The following is a 17285-nucleotide window of genomic DNA, read 5'->3' as shown; positions in this document are numbered from 1 at the left end:
CCCCAGACAATCATTCTCCTGATTAAATAACTCAACATCAATAACAGAACAAGTCCCAGAGTGGTGCTGGTTACATGATCCTACATATGTGGTGAGATTTCACAGAACCACACACACAAAGGCGCCCCGCCCCCAACACACACCCCCGTGCAAAAAAAAAAAATAACAGGGACATCTGAGCCAGGCCTAGGCTAGTCACCATTATCCATTTCCTGATGTAGCTAATGTACTCTGGGGTACATGGAAACGCTGTCCTTGGGGGACAGAGGACACAGGAACTGCACGCGATTTCCTCAACCTCTTGGGAGTCAAAAATCATGTCAAGAAATTTTAAATAATATCTGGGCGCATGACGCAGGCCTGTCATCCCAGCCACGCGGGAGGCTGAGGCAGGAGGGTCGCGAGTTCAAAGCCAGCCTCAGCCAAGGCGAGGCCCTCAGCAACTCAGGGAGACGGTGTCTCTAAAGAAAATCCAAAATAGGGCTGGGGATGGGGCTCCGTGGTCGAGTGCCCCTGAGTCCAATCCCCAGTCCCTCCCTCCCAAGAAAAAAATCAAATAATAAAATTAAATTAAAATGATGCTTTTTTCTCAAAGCGCACCCTTACCTGAGAGCTGGGGATCAGCGCCTTCCACCAGTGCCCGCCCTTCACCAGGTCCACCTCGCACAGGGGCACGGACACTTTCCCAATGACGCAGTGGCGGGAGAACTTGTCGAAGTCCACCACGGTCAGCAGCAGGGTCCTCCGCTGGGCCTCGAGGAAGGGGATCTCGAAGGTGTAGCGCTCCTCGAACACGGGCTTCTGGGTCTTGCGCTTGACGGCCGTCTGCTTGGAGTTCTTCTGGTCGGGCAGCAGGCACACCTTGACGTAGGGGTTGGAGTGCGCCAGGTCCTGGCGCGCGCCGTCCTGGGCGAGCGGGGGCGGCAGGTCGCGGGCCTCGATGACGCGCACCGTCAGGTGGTTGTGCAGCAGGTCGTACTGCGTGCTGAAGTGCAGCATGCCCAGCTGGTACCTGGTCAGGATCTCCTCGTCCGTCAGCGAGTCCACGTCGTCGCTGCTCGAGTCCAGGGAGTAGAGCCGCGGCTCGAACTTCCGGAAGTAGTCGTCGGGGGTGTAGGTCCGGCGCAGCACCGACGGCTGCACGGGCTCCTTCTTGGCGCCGAGGACGCCGAACTCCATGGGCTTGATGTCGATGAGCGGGGAGCTGGGGCGCCGCGACTCCAGACCTACCCGGCCCCAAGAAATGACCGTGAGTACCGCCACCTGGACGGCGGGGGCCTCGGGGGCAGCACACAGGCTCTCAGGTCCACTCTGCTCTGCATGCTCTTCTCGGCACACTTGGAAATAGGGCTGTCCCTCCATCTGTGCGGGGGACGGGTTCTAGGATCCCCCCAGATACCAAAACCACGTGGGCGCTCAAGTCCCTGGTAAAAAACGTGGCAGTGTTTGGGGCCGAGAACAGGGGACATCCCCCTGTCCCTTTCCAGGTTATCTCTAACCCCTAGTCCCCTCTCAGTGCCAAGTGCTACGGAAATAACTGTCCCACTGTGTGGTGGAGGGATAACCACATGTCCCATTCAGACTCTTTTTTCTCTGAGTATTTCTGATCCACAGCTGGTGGAACCCGGGACACAAAACCCTTTTAATATTGAGACAGAGTCTTGCTAAGTGGCTTAGGGCCTTGCTGAATTGCTGAGGCGGGCTTTGAACTCGAAATCCTCCTGCCTTAGCCTTCCAAGCCACTGGGATTACGGACGTGTGACACAGGGCCGAGTGGACTCTCCATTTACACCAAGATCACACCATCGCCACCCTCACAGCAGCCAAGGGCCAGGTACCTTCCAGACGGATTGTGTGTCCCAGGTCACCTCATCTTTTCAGCCCCTTGAATTATTAGGTTCACTCTCGTGCCCGCTTTACAGATGAGGAAGCAGAAGCTTTAAGGAATGTCCCAAAGGTCACAGGCTTCTAGGTGGAGGAACCAGGTGACGATCCTGGCCCACCTGGCTGTGATCAGGACCCTGGGCTGCCCCTCCTGTAAGAGCCAGCGTGCCTGGCTCAGACTCCGCTTGTCTACTTATTCCTGAGCGCTGGGACTCGGGGCATTTTATTATAGACTCTCTGGGGCTCAGTTTTCCCATCTGTAAATCTGAGTCACTGCGGGCTCCTACATCAAAGATGGTGGCACAGGTGCCTCCCCCACACCGTGAACCTGCAGAGGTCAAGGCCTCCACATCTGTCACTCTAATCTTTGCTCCTCCCTCTGTTCTGAAGATGACCTCATCGCATTCTCTCTCTCTCTCTTTTTTTTTATTGGTTGTTCACAACATTACAAAGCTCTTGACATATCATACTTCGAAAAATAGTTTCAAGTGAGTTATGAACTCCCATTTTTACCCCAAATACAGATTGCAGAATCACATAGGTTACACATTCACATTTTTACATAATGCCATACTAGTGACTGATGTATTCTGCTACCTTTCCTATCCTCTACTATCCCCCTCCCCCCCATCTTCTCTTTCTATCCCATCTACTGTAATTCATTTCTCTCCTTCTTTTTTTTTTTTTTTTGGTACCAGGGATTGAACCAGGGGTGCTTTACCACTGAGCCACATCCACAGCCCTTTTTATTTTGAAACAGGGTCTTGCTAAATTGCTGAGGCTGGCCTTGAATTTGCAATCCTCCTGTCTCAGCCTCCCAAACTGCTGGGATTACAGGCGTGCACCATCACGCTCAGCACAACATTTTTGTTAATTGCCCGAACATCTGTTTTACAAGCAAACATCATGAGAATCTTGCCTGAGGCACGGGAGGTCTGCTGATAACTGTGAGAACAAAATCCCCCGTATTCAGAGCTGGGAGTGAGACTTAGGAATCATGGAGACCAGCGCTGTCCACAGAAATACAATGACAGCCAGGAGCGCAAGCCATGAGAGTGACTTAAAATGGTCTAGCCACCACAACTTTTAAAACATGCAGAGAAACAGGTGAAATGAATTTTCACAATTTATTATTTGACCTACTAGTTGAGCATCACTCATCTCAAAACCCAAAATCTGAAATATTCCAAAATCCCAAAATCCAAACTTTTGGGGGAGAGATGGGGGTATCAAGGATCGAACCCAGGGGTGCTCAACACCTGAGCTACATCCCCAGCATATTGAGACAGAGTCTCACTGAGTTGCTTAGGGCCTCGCTAAGTTGCTGAGGCTGGCTTTGAACTTGCAATCCTCCCACCTCAGCCTCCCAAGCCACTGGGATTACACACATGTGTCACCGTGCCTGGCCAGAATCCAAATTTTTGAACACCAACATGATGCCACGGGTGGAAAATACCACACCTGACCTCACGTGAAAGGTGGCTGTCAAAACACTAGGCACATTAAAAATACAGTATAAAATTACCTTCAGACTCTGCATGGAAGATGTATATGAAGCATAAATGAATTTCACATTTTGACATAGATCCTACCCTCGAGATATTGCCTGATGTCTCTGGAAATATTCCAGAATCTGAAATATGAAACACTACCAACCCCAAGCATTTCAGATGAGGGTCACCCAATCTGTATATCCAAAATATCACTCTGACATGTGACTAATACAAAAACATTTCCGTTTAAAATGTGTAAAATTTTGACATGTAATACAAAAACATTTTAGTTTAAAATGCTTAGCATATTTTAAATTCTCTTTTTCATACTGTCTTCAAAGTCTAGAGTGTGTTTTACATTTTTACCCCTCCTAACCTGGCCCAGTGCCACTTTTGTGCCCAACAGCTAGGTGTGGCTGGTGGCTGTTGCACCAGGCAGCAACGTCTAGAGCTCAGGAGGCTTAAGAAGCTCGAGATGCCCTCAGTCCCCCTGATTCAAGACCTGAACTTTTTTCCCCTATTTCCTTTCTCATCTGCTCCCAGCAATAGACATCAATTACCTCCACCTGAATGGATTTGTCACTTATGAATTTTAAGATTTTTCCTTCCATTAAAAGAATCTTGGAGCCAGGCACGGGGGCGGGCGCCTGAAATCTCAGCAGCTCAGGAGGCTGAGGCAGGAGGATCCCAAGTCCAAAGCCAGGCTCAGAAACTTAGCAAGGCCCTAAGCAACTCAGAGAGACCCTGTCTCTAAAGAAAAAATACAAAAGAAAAGGGCTGGGGATGGGGGGCTCAGTGGCTAAGCACCCCTGGGTTCAATCCCCAGTTCCCCCGGCCCCATAAAATTTCTTGGACATCAACTAAATAAGATAAAGATACATTGGGGGAGTGATAGGAGGTGGGAGTCTTTGGACTTTATTCTTCTTCCTCCTCTTTTCTTCCCAAATCTTTCCGTCTGGTCAAATGCACAAGCTACACAGCAGAGTGGACAAAATGGGTGGTCAAACTGACCCGAATATGCATTTTTTTTTTTAAGGTTCAAAAGTAAGAAAATTTCATATACAACTCCAGGCGGCCAGCTTCTCTTGAGAAAGATCAGGCCGCACTGGGACCACGGCCTCACACAGCTACCGGTTTTGAGACCTGAGCAGCAGCCACCAGGGCCCTTTTGTTGGCCACAGTCCCCACTCTGCCCTAGAAGTCTACACCAGAGCCTCAGGGGCCACCCGTCTCTGCAGGAGGGCAAGGTCTGTCTCTAGCCAACCCTCTGGCACAACCCCAAAGTCACCTGCATTGGCACGCCCTGGGCTACGACGGGGCAACACTCTCCTTTCAGGATCTGAAATGGTACGTGGGAGAATGTCAATCAGCTGAGCCGAGTCCATCCAACGGGTGATCAGTAAGAGCAAAAATCAGTCAGAATGCTCACTCTTGACCGGGCTCAGCAGAAATCAGGGAGGTGTGACTGCTCCTCCCTCCTTCACATCATCATCTGTGTCACCCTGTCTCTCAGACCGTCACCCACTCCACCTCCTCCCCCCGCAAGGAGGCCCTTCCCCCTCTCTCCTTGGGGACACTGCTGAGTGCCTGGGAAAGCCAGCCGGGACCCCCAAGGGTCCCAGCAGGGACACTCACTGGAAATCCTCCGGGTCAGGCTGTAGGTGGACTTGGATGTGTCTGAGGACGAGCGTCTCCCATCCGGGGAGTTGGTCCGGGGAGTGAGGGGGACGTCGCTGGCTGTGTGGACGGAGTCGCCATCCTTCTCGCTGCTGCGGCTGGCCATCCTACAGGCGGGGAAGAGGGGCCGCGGGTTGTCGAGCAATCCCCGGGGATGTGCCCCCCGCGACCCCGAATTTCATTGGCTGTCTGCACCTTTTATGCACCAGGAGCAGGAAGCAAGCGCCTCTCCAAAGGCTGAGGGCAGACCCCGCCACGGGATGAAAGAGACCCCCCGGGAAGTGGCTCTCAGATCCGCTCCTCGCACTTGATGCGACTTGGAATAACACAGGTCACAGTGTGGTCGCCTGAGACTCTCCGTAGCATCTTGCTTTACAATGTCACGTGATGCCCAGGAATAGTCCCCAATGTAGACCAATCTGTCAGGGATCTGCATTATTTCAAAGCTGGAGTTGGTGGGTGGGGAGGGATGTGTAAATCCGGGCTGTTGCCACGTGGGGGCGCCACTTTGGCTAAGTGAAGACAGACCTGTCAAGGAGGCCTGTCCATCTTGGGTCCAAAAGGGTACTTTGTGGTTGTTTATCGGCATCCAAACTTGTGCAAGTGGCTTCTGGTGACAAGAGTCCTACTATTTCAACAGTCCCTGGGTCTATAATTTAACATCCTTCAGAAATCTCCTATAACACTGTCACTCAAGGGCTCTCTGAGTGGCAGGGCAGCCGCTGCAAAACAGCCCGGAGAATCAATGATTGAAGAACAGAAATTCGATGGGAAGAAACAGCCATGAATTTGCAGCAGCACCAACAGCCGTGCCTCCAAGTACCCTCCCCCCACAAGAAGGGACACATAAGGTTCTGGGGGGCGGGAGAGGAGATGGGGGACGAGCAGGGAAGGAGTGATAGGAGGTGGTCACTCTGTGCCCTGGCTGGGTGCTAGGGGCAAGTTCCTGTCCCTCTCTGAGCCTCATTTCCCCACAGTGCTGCCTTGTGTGGCTGCTGTACCTGCTGGACACGTTAACATAGAAGATGCTAGAACAATGTTTGATATGCTGTGGGCAGGCGCTCGGTGCGCCTCAGTGATGTCATGACAACAGGTGTGGCTTGAGGGTCTCCTGAATACCCACCAGGCTGCTGAGGAGGCTGGGGACGGCAGGGGCAGGGAAAGCTGGCCATGCGGACGGGGAACCTGCAGCTCCAAGGGCCCCTGAGTCACCAGGCAACGGCCCATCCCCCAGGCCACACCCCAGCCTGACTTTCCGCTTGCAGCAGGTGATTTCCAGGAAGTCTCCCCAGGCAGAGCTGACGGCAGGGGAGGGGGACAGGCAGGACCCCAGGCCCGGTGCTGAGAGGGGAGGAGCAGGTAGCAGAAGGGGGGGGGAGCAGGGGCGCGGGGACAAGCTGAAGCCGTCCTCATGTGTCTCCTTTAATGGAAGCAGGCCTCCTCCTCCAGGGAAGGAAGGGCCTGGGTGTTTCCACCCGGGGGCGCCTGGGGCACCTGTCCTCCTGCCTGCCCCGGCTCACTCTGGCACCTGTCCTTCTGCCAGGACTTAAATGCACCACCCCAAAGCCTCTCAGACACAATCGCCCACCTCTGCAGCCACCAGGCCCCTGCCGTCCCCCCATCAGGCCCAGCCATGCCGTTCTCCCTGCCCAGAATGTCCCTCGGGTCCCCTGGACCAGCGCCTTTTCTTTCTCTCTCTCTCTCTATTTTTTTTTTTGGTTCCAGGGATTGAACTTAGGAGCACCTGACCACTGAGCCCCATCTCCAGCCCTATTCTGTGTTTTATTTAGAGACGGGGTCTCACTAAGCTGCTTAGGGCCTCGCTTTTGCTGAGGCTGGCTTTGAACTCGCCATCCTCCTGCCTCAGCCTCCCGAGCCTCTGAGATGGCAGGTGTGTGCCTTGGCGCCCGGCTCCAGTTCCTTCTTAACGTTTAGGTTGCCGAGGGTCCCATCCTGTGCTGGTCACCCCCACCCCCATGTCCCTGCTCCTTTTCTCCCCCTGCTGCTCTCCCCAGGGCTCCTCCTCCCTGGAGGCTGGCCTGCTCATCCTCGGTCTTTGGCACCACACGGCGGCTCCCCGTAGGGGACTCTGCCCACCCACCTGGCCCTGGCGGTGCCTGGCACACTGAGATGCCCCACATTTCTCTTTTCAATGAATGAATGAACACGCCTTTCCCGGGGTCCTTATCTGAGTCTCAGGTCACAGGTCTCTGAGTGAATGTCCCTTGTCCCCTCTCTCCCCTCTCACCCTTCAGGCAACCAGGGGTCAGGGTGAAGCCCGGCCCCTCCCCCAGGGGTCCTGAAATCCAAGCCCCAGGGCCACACGTGGGGGACAGAGGGATAGGGAACAGGCACAACCGTGATGAGCAGGACCCCCAATGAGCCCAGGATAATGTCGAGGTCTGCAAGTGGTGCATCCCCTGTGGGCCCGGTCCCCACTGTGCACACGCTAGACACTTAAGGTATGCGCCGGGGACAAATACATAAGCACCGTTATTAATTGTTACTCCCCAACAAGGGATCCTCTGCCGTGACCCCACAGCAGCCAATCGGATCACGGTTTTTCAGACCCTTACCAGCCCAGCCCCGCCCAGCTGAAGAAAGCTGGTGACTTGAGTAATAAGATGTCCCCTGAGATCACCTGCAGAGCACAGGCAAAGGGCCAGCTCCTCTGCCACGTGCCACTACACAGAGGTGGCTCTTGGGCTCTCAGAGGTGGCTCCCAGCTCCGATGTCACTGTAGGAGCAGCTCCGCCAAGCCGGCGCTAGTGACAGCTCTCCTCTCTGCCTGTTTGATGACATTCGACTGCCCACTTGGTAAATCAATCTGGGGCGAACACAAGCTGTAAATTCGCTTTCTGAACGACGTACCCTGCCTCCCTGGCACAGATTTCGCATGCCCTGTCGCATTCGGTCGAGTGCCCAAAAGTGGGTTAAGCGCTGCTCGGGGTCGAGGGGAGGAGACCTGGTTCATCCTGGGAAGCGTGAAGCTCATGTATGGCTGTTCACGCTGCAGACTGCACAACTCTAGATGGTGCCATTCATCCAGACCACATTGTGAAGGATGCCACCTGGAGTGTGTGTGGTGTGCTGACCCGGGTGGGAAAGTTCCGGTCCCCTTCTTCCATTTCTCGGCTTGTGGCAAAACCAAATGACATGGGTCTGCTTGTGGTATCTGCCCACCCAGGGCCCATTCCCTCCTCTGGAGTCAGCAAACTGCACAGCCAGACCCCCGCCCGACCTTGAAATGGTGCGTCATGGGACTGCAGCCATGTCCCTCGGTTCTGCTTATCAAGGCTGCTATCACCCAGCTGCAGGAGAGGGAAGAGGTTGCCATATGGCCCCTAGGTTAAATATTCACCCTCCGGCTCCTGACGGGAAACAGCCGCCAGTCCTCGGTGCCCGAGCTTAGCTCCTGTGTGACGGTGGCTCTGGGGTGGGCAGGCGAGCCAGAATGATTCTAGAGCATCATTTCCTCCAAGGGAAGGGCTAGGTCAAGTGACTGACTCAGGACACAAGCCAGGCCAGTGAGTCTCTCCTGATTTGGGTTTCTTTGTATTTTTTTTTCTTGCTACAAAGACAATAGAAGGTAAGTCTAGTGCTAGCTTGTGGGGAGAGCAGCCCCATTCAAAAAAGAAACAGAAGAAAGAAACGATATCACGTGAGCTACTGGATCCAGCCATGCCTGAAGCCCTCATCCACGGACTATCCATAACAAGACCCTCTGCTGGGCTGTCCCATACGGTGTGCAGGGTGTGAATGCACAACTCAAGGGGACAACTGGACTTCCCCACCTGACTTAGGTCCTCTATGAAATCCAAAATCCCCCAGCATGGTAACAGGACCCCAGCTCTGTGTGTACTCAGGAAGTAACTACCAAAAAAATGACAGTCACTTCTCAACTGGATGGCTGGCACTTCCGGGATTCCTTTTCCACCTGCAGGTTAAACTGGTTTTTGGTTTTTTTTTAAAGTGGTCAAGATAGACAAAATTCCCTGTCCTGCCAGAGTCCGCCCTCTTGCAAGCAGAGCTTTAATGAGACCAGATGGGCTGAGCCAGTGTCTGCCACAGAAGCTGCCGCACACTGGGAATTACTTCTCAATGAATGAGTTGCTTTCACCAACTTCTCAACTTCAGACGCACTCGGAGGACTCGGGCTGCCCACAGATAAGGGAAAGATCTTCGGCACCTTGACACCAGCTTCCAGGCTCTCTGTCCACAGCTAGTGACAGCAGAAGCCAGTTCTTACAGAGCTCAGACTGCGGTGCTGAGCGTGTGATATGCCCCTCTCACTTACCCTCAGTCACAATCCTGTAAGTTCTTTTACTATTCCACTTTCCAGATGAGGAAACCAAGACCACAGTACAGTAAAAAGAATCCATTCCTGATCGACAAGGTGTGGTCAGGATTAAGTACTTTTCCATACGGGAATTCATTTATTCCTGCAATTCCTGCAATTAATCTCAGCACTAGGAGATGCCTCTATCTTATCATCCTGTTTTACAGATGGGAAACTGAGGCACAGAGTGATTTTTTTTTTTTAAGTAGCTTGCCCAATTCACAGTACTAGAAAATGACTGTAGAAATAGGATTTGAACTCACACAGTCTGACAGAGAGCCACTCTGCTGTGGAAAGATCTGGTACTTGCTTTTCTGTTTTTGTTTTTGATACTCAGGATTGAACTCAGGGGCGCATAACCACTGAGCCACATCCTCAGTCCTTTTTATTTTTCAATCTTGAGACAGGGTCTCACTAAGTTGCTGAGGCTGGCCTCAAACTTGCGATCCTCCTGCCTCAGCCTCCCTGAGTCTCTGGGATTACAGATTTGGGCCACTGCACCTGGCTGAAGTTTGCTTCTAAGGAGAGAAAATGAGAAGACTGATCCCCAACCTGCAGGGAAAGCCAGGGATCAGAAGCTTCTGGAATCCCAGCCCAGGGACTCAGCTCGGACAGTACAGGGTACATGCCCCGGGGCTGTGGGGACTGGTATCACCTCTCTTCCTTTTCTGGGGCTCCTCCCCGGCCTGAGGAGCTGCACTTGATGATTTGCAGGCCCTTCCTCCTGGCCTTTACCCAGACTCTCTGACCACGTCCCTCTCCCAGCCCCAGGGAGGTGGACCAGACACGTGGCTGAGAAGCTTCAAAACTGCGTTCCCAAAATATCTGAGCGACTGGCAGATGGAGATGTTGTATGCAGGCGCGGGAGGAAAGCGAATTAGAAATAAAATGAAAGATAGCTAGCGAGAACATAAACAGCGTTGGAGGGCTGGATGGAGCCCGGAGGTACTTTCCTGCTTCCTTGTTTCTGAAATTCTGGTTTGGACCAGCAAAGAAAAAAAAAAAGGCAATTGCTTGTTCATCCATCTACCCCTCTGTGCAAAAAATACTTATTGAGCATGTACTAAAGTGCGGAGAGTCGGGACAACTTGTCTGGGATGCAGACCCTTAGACTGCGATCATCCTTTGAAGAATGCCAATGTGCACAGATGTCTTTTCCTCTTGGAATATCACTCCCCGGGATCCAAAGTGCCCACACAATTAGCACTGGGAGGCCATCTCCCATCTCAGAAGCCCCGTGTGAAACCAGCTGAACTACAGCTACCCCACGGGACCAGCTTGCCAGACAAAACAAGGAGTTCAGGACACATCCCCACCAGCAGCCGAGATGCCCCACGGAGACTCACACCCCAAAATCAAACTCTCTCGGGTGGCCTGGACACCCGACTCTCAGGTGGTACTTACAGCCAGGGAGGAGTCTGCGCAGGGAAAGGCCCCAGGATTTCCACTTCATCCTCACTTGACTGGCAGCAGCTGGACTCGTAGCACTTCTGACAGCAGTGCCGGCAGCTCCATCTACACATCAGCAGATCAGAGATTCTAGAAAGAAAACCCTGAGGCCCCGGGGGAGGTGGGCAGCGGGCGAGGGGGGAGAGGGAGGGGAGAAACAACACCCAAAATTACAAGCAGCCGATCCCGGCGGGAAACAAAGACAGGAGCATGACTCGGACGCGGAGCCTGGAGAGCAAGATGTTTTCCATCTCTGTTTACCCACCGCGGCACAGAGACGGCCAACATCCGCGCCCAAGCTGCTGACAGCCAGCCACACATTTGCAGGTATTTCTTTCCTAGTGTCCGGGAGCATCTTTCTTGGTGGGCCTTTGAGTGTTTTCTAGAACCCCGTGAGGGCTAGACAATAGGTTCTCCCAACACTGATGAGTCTAACTCTCTTCTTGCAAAGCAAAGAAGCAAAAAAAATTGTTTTCTTTTTTTTTTTCCCCAATGATCTCGAAAGTGAACGGGGAGAGTCAAGCGGAATGAGCGGGGTAAGGAGGGACATCTGTCTTGCTATCAGTGCTTCCTCTGACATGGGGATTGCCTTTCAGTCGAAAGGCAGGGGAACGGGGTGCCCCTGGTCCACAGCCAGTTATTACTGAATCGTCAACGTCCCCGAAACCCCACATGACACTCCAAAACGAGAGACAAGCCCTTCTTGATGAGAAAACCAGACCCAACACATCATTGAATTAACCCACCTCGTTCAGTGGTTCCAGCTGCCCTTTTAGAGATCCACACCGAAGCCCAGGGGCGGGAGGAGGTGAGGGTTGGAAGAGAGAGAGAGAGACCAGTTTAGCCATATTCCAAAAAAAAAAAAAAAAAAAAGAGAGAGAGAGAGAAGCACGTCACCTGGAAGGCACCCTGCATCTTCCACTTACCATCCTGGGAAGGGAGAGGAGTTTCTAACAAGGTGTTGCTATGCTCAGGGCTGCTGGTAGCCTCCTGATTAGCCAACACCGAATGAATGGGCAACTTGAGCATTTCGATTGGGTTTGCACCGTATGCTGTTATGAATCAGAGCGGGTGGATAGAGAGTCATGCTATCCAGCACAGCCAGACTCCAGGGGACTCGCAAACCTTCCTATACAGAAATAGCCACGAAGCCACCCCAAAAGGACATCATGAGCTAGCGTGCAAGCAGGCACCGAATGGATGGCACTTGGAGCCCACGCCCTGCCGGAGGCCCTACCTTCCAATTCTGCTCCAATAGTGATGTGCAGAGTTTTATATGACCACCCACTAATCGGGGGAGTTGGACAGGAAGCTGCGGTCAGGTCCTCAGGAGGCGGGGGACCCCCCCACACCCTATCTGCTTCTTACAGGTTCTCAAGGCACAGACTCCCCCACCCTCTTGCTAATGATTTTCAAATGGGCTGAGTACACTAGGAAGCTCAGGGGCCTGCAGCCCAGCCCAGGATGCCTCCCGAGATGCACTGGGGTGCCCAGCTCAGAACTTTGAAGTCAAGAGGGGGACGTTATCATCTTTTGGGGGGTCTCTTGCAAGCAGGGAGAAGGTCTCTGTTTGCTCCCGTGGACATATTGACTTCTTTCCGACCCTGGATCACGCCCACCTTCCCTTTGAAACAAAGGAAGGTGAGCCCAGCTCTGAGCCCCAGGTCCGCCCTGCCCAGCTGCAGGGAACGATACGGAGTCGCTTTCCAGTTACTTTCTGCATCCACCGCCCCGTGATCTGGGTTTCCTATTAGGGTACTTGACATAAAGTTTCCTCTTCACATGATTTTTTGAAGTTAAAAAAAAGTCCATTTATAGAAAAAACAATTAATAACAGTATAGGTCATACATGGCTCATGGAAAGTTCAGAATCCTTGAGGCCGCCAGAGACGAACTGCAGCTTGGGAAAGACTCCAACATACTCCCCCAAACCCCAACCTCAAACCACACACAGAACAAGATCTGAAGGTGCACCCAAAGGAGCCGGGTGGGGGAGTGCCAATCCAGGCCCCGCCCCACTGACTGGCCATGTGACTTGAGCAAGTCAGGGAGCCTCTCAGAACCTGTTGCTTCTTCTCTTTAGTAGAAAGGCCACTCCCTACTTCAAGGGGTGCTGTTGAGATAGGACTCGGACTATGAAAAAGCTTGGGTACTGCCTGGCTGCAAAATAAAATGCACTCTTTCTGTGTCTTATGAGAACAAGGTGATTGATTGCCCAGGCCCCAGGTCTTGTCCTGGCACATACACACAAGTACACAGATCAGCAGGAATCTGTCACCTGGCGGGATTTACAGGCCAAAGGGCTTCAACTTGTTTGGAATAAAGTGGTGTTTATTTACAAAGTCCCATGTCCATTCTCTCGTTCCCTGGGCATAGGCTGGTCAAAAGGGCACCATCTAAAAAACCATGATGACCAGACCCAAGGCCACTGTGTGCCCCTGCTGAGGATGCACAGTTTTATCAAAGCCCAGGAGCAAGATGAGTGTCGTGAAGTAAAAAGAACCCAAGAAAGACAAAAGGGTCAAGGGAGGAGAGGTCCTCTGGATTGCCGCCTCTTCCTCACACTGGGGCCCTGGGCTCGTGGGTGGTCAGCAATGGAGAACTGACTGAGACCAGAAGGTAAGGGAAGGAGAACCCAGCTAATCTAATCAGAGGCGGGCAGGTAAGGCCCCAGAGCCTGCTTCTCTCTACAGCCCTCCAGCTAAAACGGATTGGTATATTTTAGATGGCTGGGGGAAAAAAGTCCAAAGTAGGTTACTCCTTATGGACTTGTGCAAAATGTCCAAAATTTAAATTTCAATGTCCAAAACAACTAGTTTTATTGGAACACAGCCACGCCCACTCAAGGACTTCGGTGGCTGCTTCACCACTACAGAGTTGAAGAGCTTTGATAAGGAGCACGTGAGCCTCCAAGAAAAAAAAATATTCACTTTCTGGCACTTCACAGAAGTTCACCAACTTGTTCTGTAAGGAAAAGTCGGTATCCGGAGCCCTCACGTGAGATGCTGAAGGTTACCTCCCATACTATCCCCAACAGGTGTTTTAGATCCTACCTGGACCCCTGAACAGATGGGTGGCCTTGGGCAAGCACTTAATTTTGGGGCTGCAGGTAGTCATTAAAAGCCCCCAAAGGCTTGTTTTAAGGTTCATTTTTCACTAGATTGTGCATCCAGAGGGGCAGGGACTGTGCTGCTGTGCTTCAGCACAGGGGGTGGTCACCCAAGTATTTGTCCAGTGACGAGTGAACAATCTCAGGACAATATTCAGCACATAGTAAATATGACCTTCGTTGAACTTGAAATGAGGACCTAGGGATTCCACTAAAAGGAAGCCAATCCAGGGATTCTTAGCCAGAAGAGGAGTGGGGAGTCTCTGCCAGGTGACAGACCACAGAGTCCCTGGGTCTGGGGACAAGAAGAAGGAATGCGTGAGCCAGCAGCCCCCAGCCTGGGCTGAGGGGATAAGATGAGGCCCCGGGAGGGTAAGCGTTGGCTTTGCTGCCAGGCTCAGGCGGAGGAGCCAGCTCCCCAAGTCAGCAGCTCCATGGGTCTGACAGCCAGTCTGACTGTGTGACCTTGGCATTGACCTGTCGCCACGTCTCTCTTTGCAGAGGAGAAACGTCTCTCAAATAAGCAGCCCAGCTCATCCCCACCCCACCTGCCAAAGAGGTGCTTGGAGATTATTTCAGCCCATGGGTTCCTGGGGGAGCTTCTTCAAGGTGATGGAGGGAGGGTCCAAACTCCCAGACCCCAATGCAAGGAGCTAAAGTGCCAGGCTCCTTCACCTTCGCCAATGCGCTCTGGCCTCTATGTCCCCCACCCCTCAGTACTCAGTGCCCGGGAGAGACGACGTCCTTGTCCCTCCTGGCCGGAACAGCTGCCTCAAGCTAGCTCCGCCGGCCAATTAGCCGGAGCCGTCACCACGGCAACGGCAGCTGGCGGGCCGGGCGGCTGGCGCGCCCCGGGCCGCCCTCTCCGCGGCCCCTCCCCTGGGGTGGGGTGCCAGGGAGAGGACAGGCGGGCGCGGGGGGGGGGGTGTCCGCCCCACCCCCATTCCCTCCCGGGGAGGCGAGGGCGCGCAGGCAGAGCCCACGAGGGCCCTCCATCCCAGGGTCCCGGGGTCCCCTGTTCTTTTCCCGGGGCGCACCACCGCTGCTGCACAGGTCGCCTGCGCTCGAGCACCCTTTTTTCTCGAGGCAAGTTTGTGGGAGCCTGGCCGCGTGCCCTCCCCTCGGCGCGCGCCCAGCCGGAGGGCGCTGCCCCCGGCGGCCCGCGCCCCCACCTCAGCCCTACCTGGATGTACGCCATCTTCGCCCGCGCGCACTCACTCCGGCCCGGGCATGGCGCCGCCACCGCCACTTTGCCCTCGCCGACAGGGGCGGGGGGAGAAAGCAAGGGGGAAAGGAAGGAGAAGGCAGCCGGTGGCCCCAGACGTGACTGGCGTGGCTGATGAGCGGCGCCCGCCCCTCCGCCGGCCGCCCCGTCCTTGCCTTCCCTGCGTTCCGGCTCCCGGAGTCGGGCCGCCTCCCCGGATCGCAGAGCTCGGCGCCCGGGGCCCCCGCCGCGGCCTCCCAGGCTGTCCCGCGCTCCCCCCAGGCGCTCCCAGGCTGGAGTAAGGCCGGGCCGCCTGGGAGGGAGCCCGGGGCAGCCGCGGGGACTGCAGCGACCCCGGCGCGGGCGGGGCCGGAGACGCCGGGGCCGGAGCCGGAGCGCGCGGGAGGCGGGGGAGGGGACCGGGCTGGGGAAGGGGGTGGCGGGGGCGGCGCCCAGGTCAGCCCATCCTGCGGGCCCCAGCGTTGGCACCACCCGTAAGCAGCACTCCGGGGGTGGCCGCGAAGGTCGGAGTGCACAGCCTAGCCCGCCCTGGGGTCCGGAGCTGGGAGGGTCCTCCATCCAGCCCTCTCCCCAAACCCGCTTGGAAAAACTTTATTCCCGCCCCACCCGACGCGCCTAGTTCGGTTGCGGCGAAACAGGCAGAGGCTAAATGAGTGGGAGCCCTGAGCTAAAGGTGGGCGCAGGGAGCCCCGAGGGCGGTGCGGTGGCCGGGGCTACAGGGGGCGCGCGGAGAGAGCGGAGCGCCCCGGTACCTAAACCTGCCGGAGTCGCACCCTGGACGCAACAGGTCTAGCGCGGGGCGGCACAGCAGCGCCACCCAGCGCCGTGCCCGGCTCTTGCGCGCTTCAGCCCGCCCGCAACCGAGCCGCCAGCGTGCGCCCTGGGGCGTGTCCACCGCCGGAGATCGTGGCTGGGGCGCGCTGGACCCGAAGGCCTCAGCTAATCTCCCGGCCCAAGGTGCCCCCCCCCAGCCCAAGGCCACAGAGCTCGGTGTGGCTCTGCACCGAGAAATTTGAATAGAAACATTGCCCTCCGCTGGTTCGCCTCTTTAAAGGACCAGCTGTCTCCTGTTGCTGGTCTCCAGCTTTTCAGCCTTTTAATTTTAATCTCCCAGCGCCTCTAGGGATAAAATCTCTGTCCTGCTTGTCCTCCAGGACTGTTTTGTGGGAGTAAGTGAGAAAGTGAACGCAGAAGTAATGAAGCATGCAATACACATATGTGTATTTATTTTGTGTAAAAAGCCAGCTGGTGTGGATTTTGAGCATGATATGTTTAGTTTGTAGCACAGCACATGGAACATGCTGCGCGCTTCTAATCCGGTGGGCATAAAGCCAACGCTTCCTGGGCATTTTTCTATGTCATCCTCGTGCACCTTTGCTCACCTGAGTCCCTCTAGCACAAGCCTGAGTGTAGTTAAGTAGAGAGCGAGGTTTTTTGAGGTGGTTGTTTTTTTTTTGGGGGGGGGTGTTGCTGGATCGAACCCAGGGCCTTGGGCATGCGAGGCACTCTAGCAGTCTACCAACTGAGCTATTTCCCCAGCCCCAAGTGAGAGTTTTGCTATTGCTGCTGACATTGCTTCTGGAACGGATGCTGCAATGATCCCCAAATTACAGATGAGGGAGACTGAGGGACAGAGAGGTAAAGCTGCTCACGGGGTGTGGGGGGGTGGCGGCTGACAGCTGATGTTGTAGGCCCTGGTCTTTCACACTGTTCTCAGCCACCTGGCCATGTTTCCCCAACACTGATGGAGCGAACTCGGAAGTAATGAAGTGTTTCATTGGGGGGTAGACTGAGCCAAGGAAGGATGCCTAGGGGACTGGTGTGCCTTGTGGGGTCACCAAGGAGGTGGAGGAGTTGCCAGCTAGCCTTTGAACAATGCCAGGCACTGTTTCCAGCTTTTCCCACAAATTCTATCTTAATTCTCTGATTAGCAGGAGGTAGGTGCCCTTACTATCCCACTTTTCAAATGATCGCAAAAAAAGGAGGGGCAAAGAGGTGAAGTGACCTTCCCAGGGTGTATAACAGCGTCCAGGGCCTGGGGTTCAAATCCAGATAGGGTGTACTTGAGTTTGTCCCCCATTCTCTGCTTCCTGCTGTCTCATAACACCT

General features: G+C 54.5%; 1 protein-coding gene across 8 annotated transcripts in view; it reads right to left on the bottom strand.

Annotated features, from left to right (window-relative positions):
• The window catches only part of Syt17 (synaptotagmin 17), a 59425-nt gene extending 43871 nt beyond the window's left edge, over positions 1 to 15554 (bottom strand). Inside the window, exons 1-5 of one of the 8 annotated variants that reach the window (XM_078024291.1) lie at positions 15135 to 15554; positions 11589 to 11606; positions 10798 to 10946; positions 5013 to 5161; positions 607 to 1226 (exon numbers count right to left, since the gene is read on the bottom strand). In XM_078024291.1, coding sequence (XP_077880417.1) covers positions 607 to 1226; positions 5013 to 5161; positions 10798 to 10946; positions 11589 to 11606; positions 15135 to 15149 — 951 coding nt within the window. In that variant the 5' untranslated portion in view covers positions 15150 to 15554. Of the gene's footprint in view, positions 1 to 606; positions 1227 to 5012; positions 5162 to 10797; positions 10947 to 11588; positions 11612 to 11768; positions 12649 to 15134 lie in introns of those variants that run through there. The other 7 variants (XM_078024290.1, XM_078024292.1, XM_078024296.1 and 4 more) reach the window with 7 other exon arrangements.
• Positions 15555 to 17285: the final 1731 nt, after the last annotated feature.

Source organism: Ictidomys tridecemlineatus, chromosome 10 (genome assembly GCF_052094955.1).
Source record: "Ictidomys tridecemlineatus isolate mIctTri1 chromosome 10, mIctTri1.hap1, whole genome shotgun sequence".
Taxonomy (NCBI): Eukaryota; Metazoa; Chordata; class Mammalia; order Rodentia; family Sciuridae; genus Ictidomys; species Ictidomys tridecemlineatus.
Note: the sequence above shows the minus strand (reverse complement) of the source record. Positions and strands in the feature narration are given on the sequence as shown.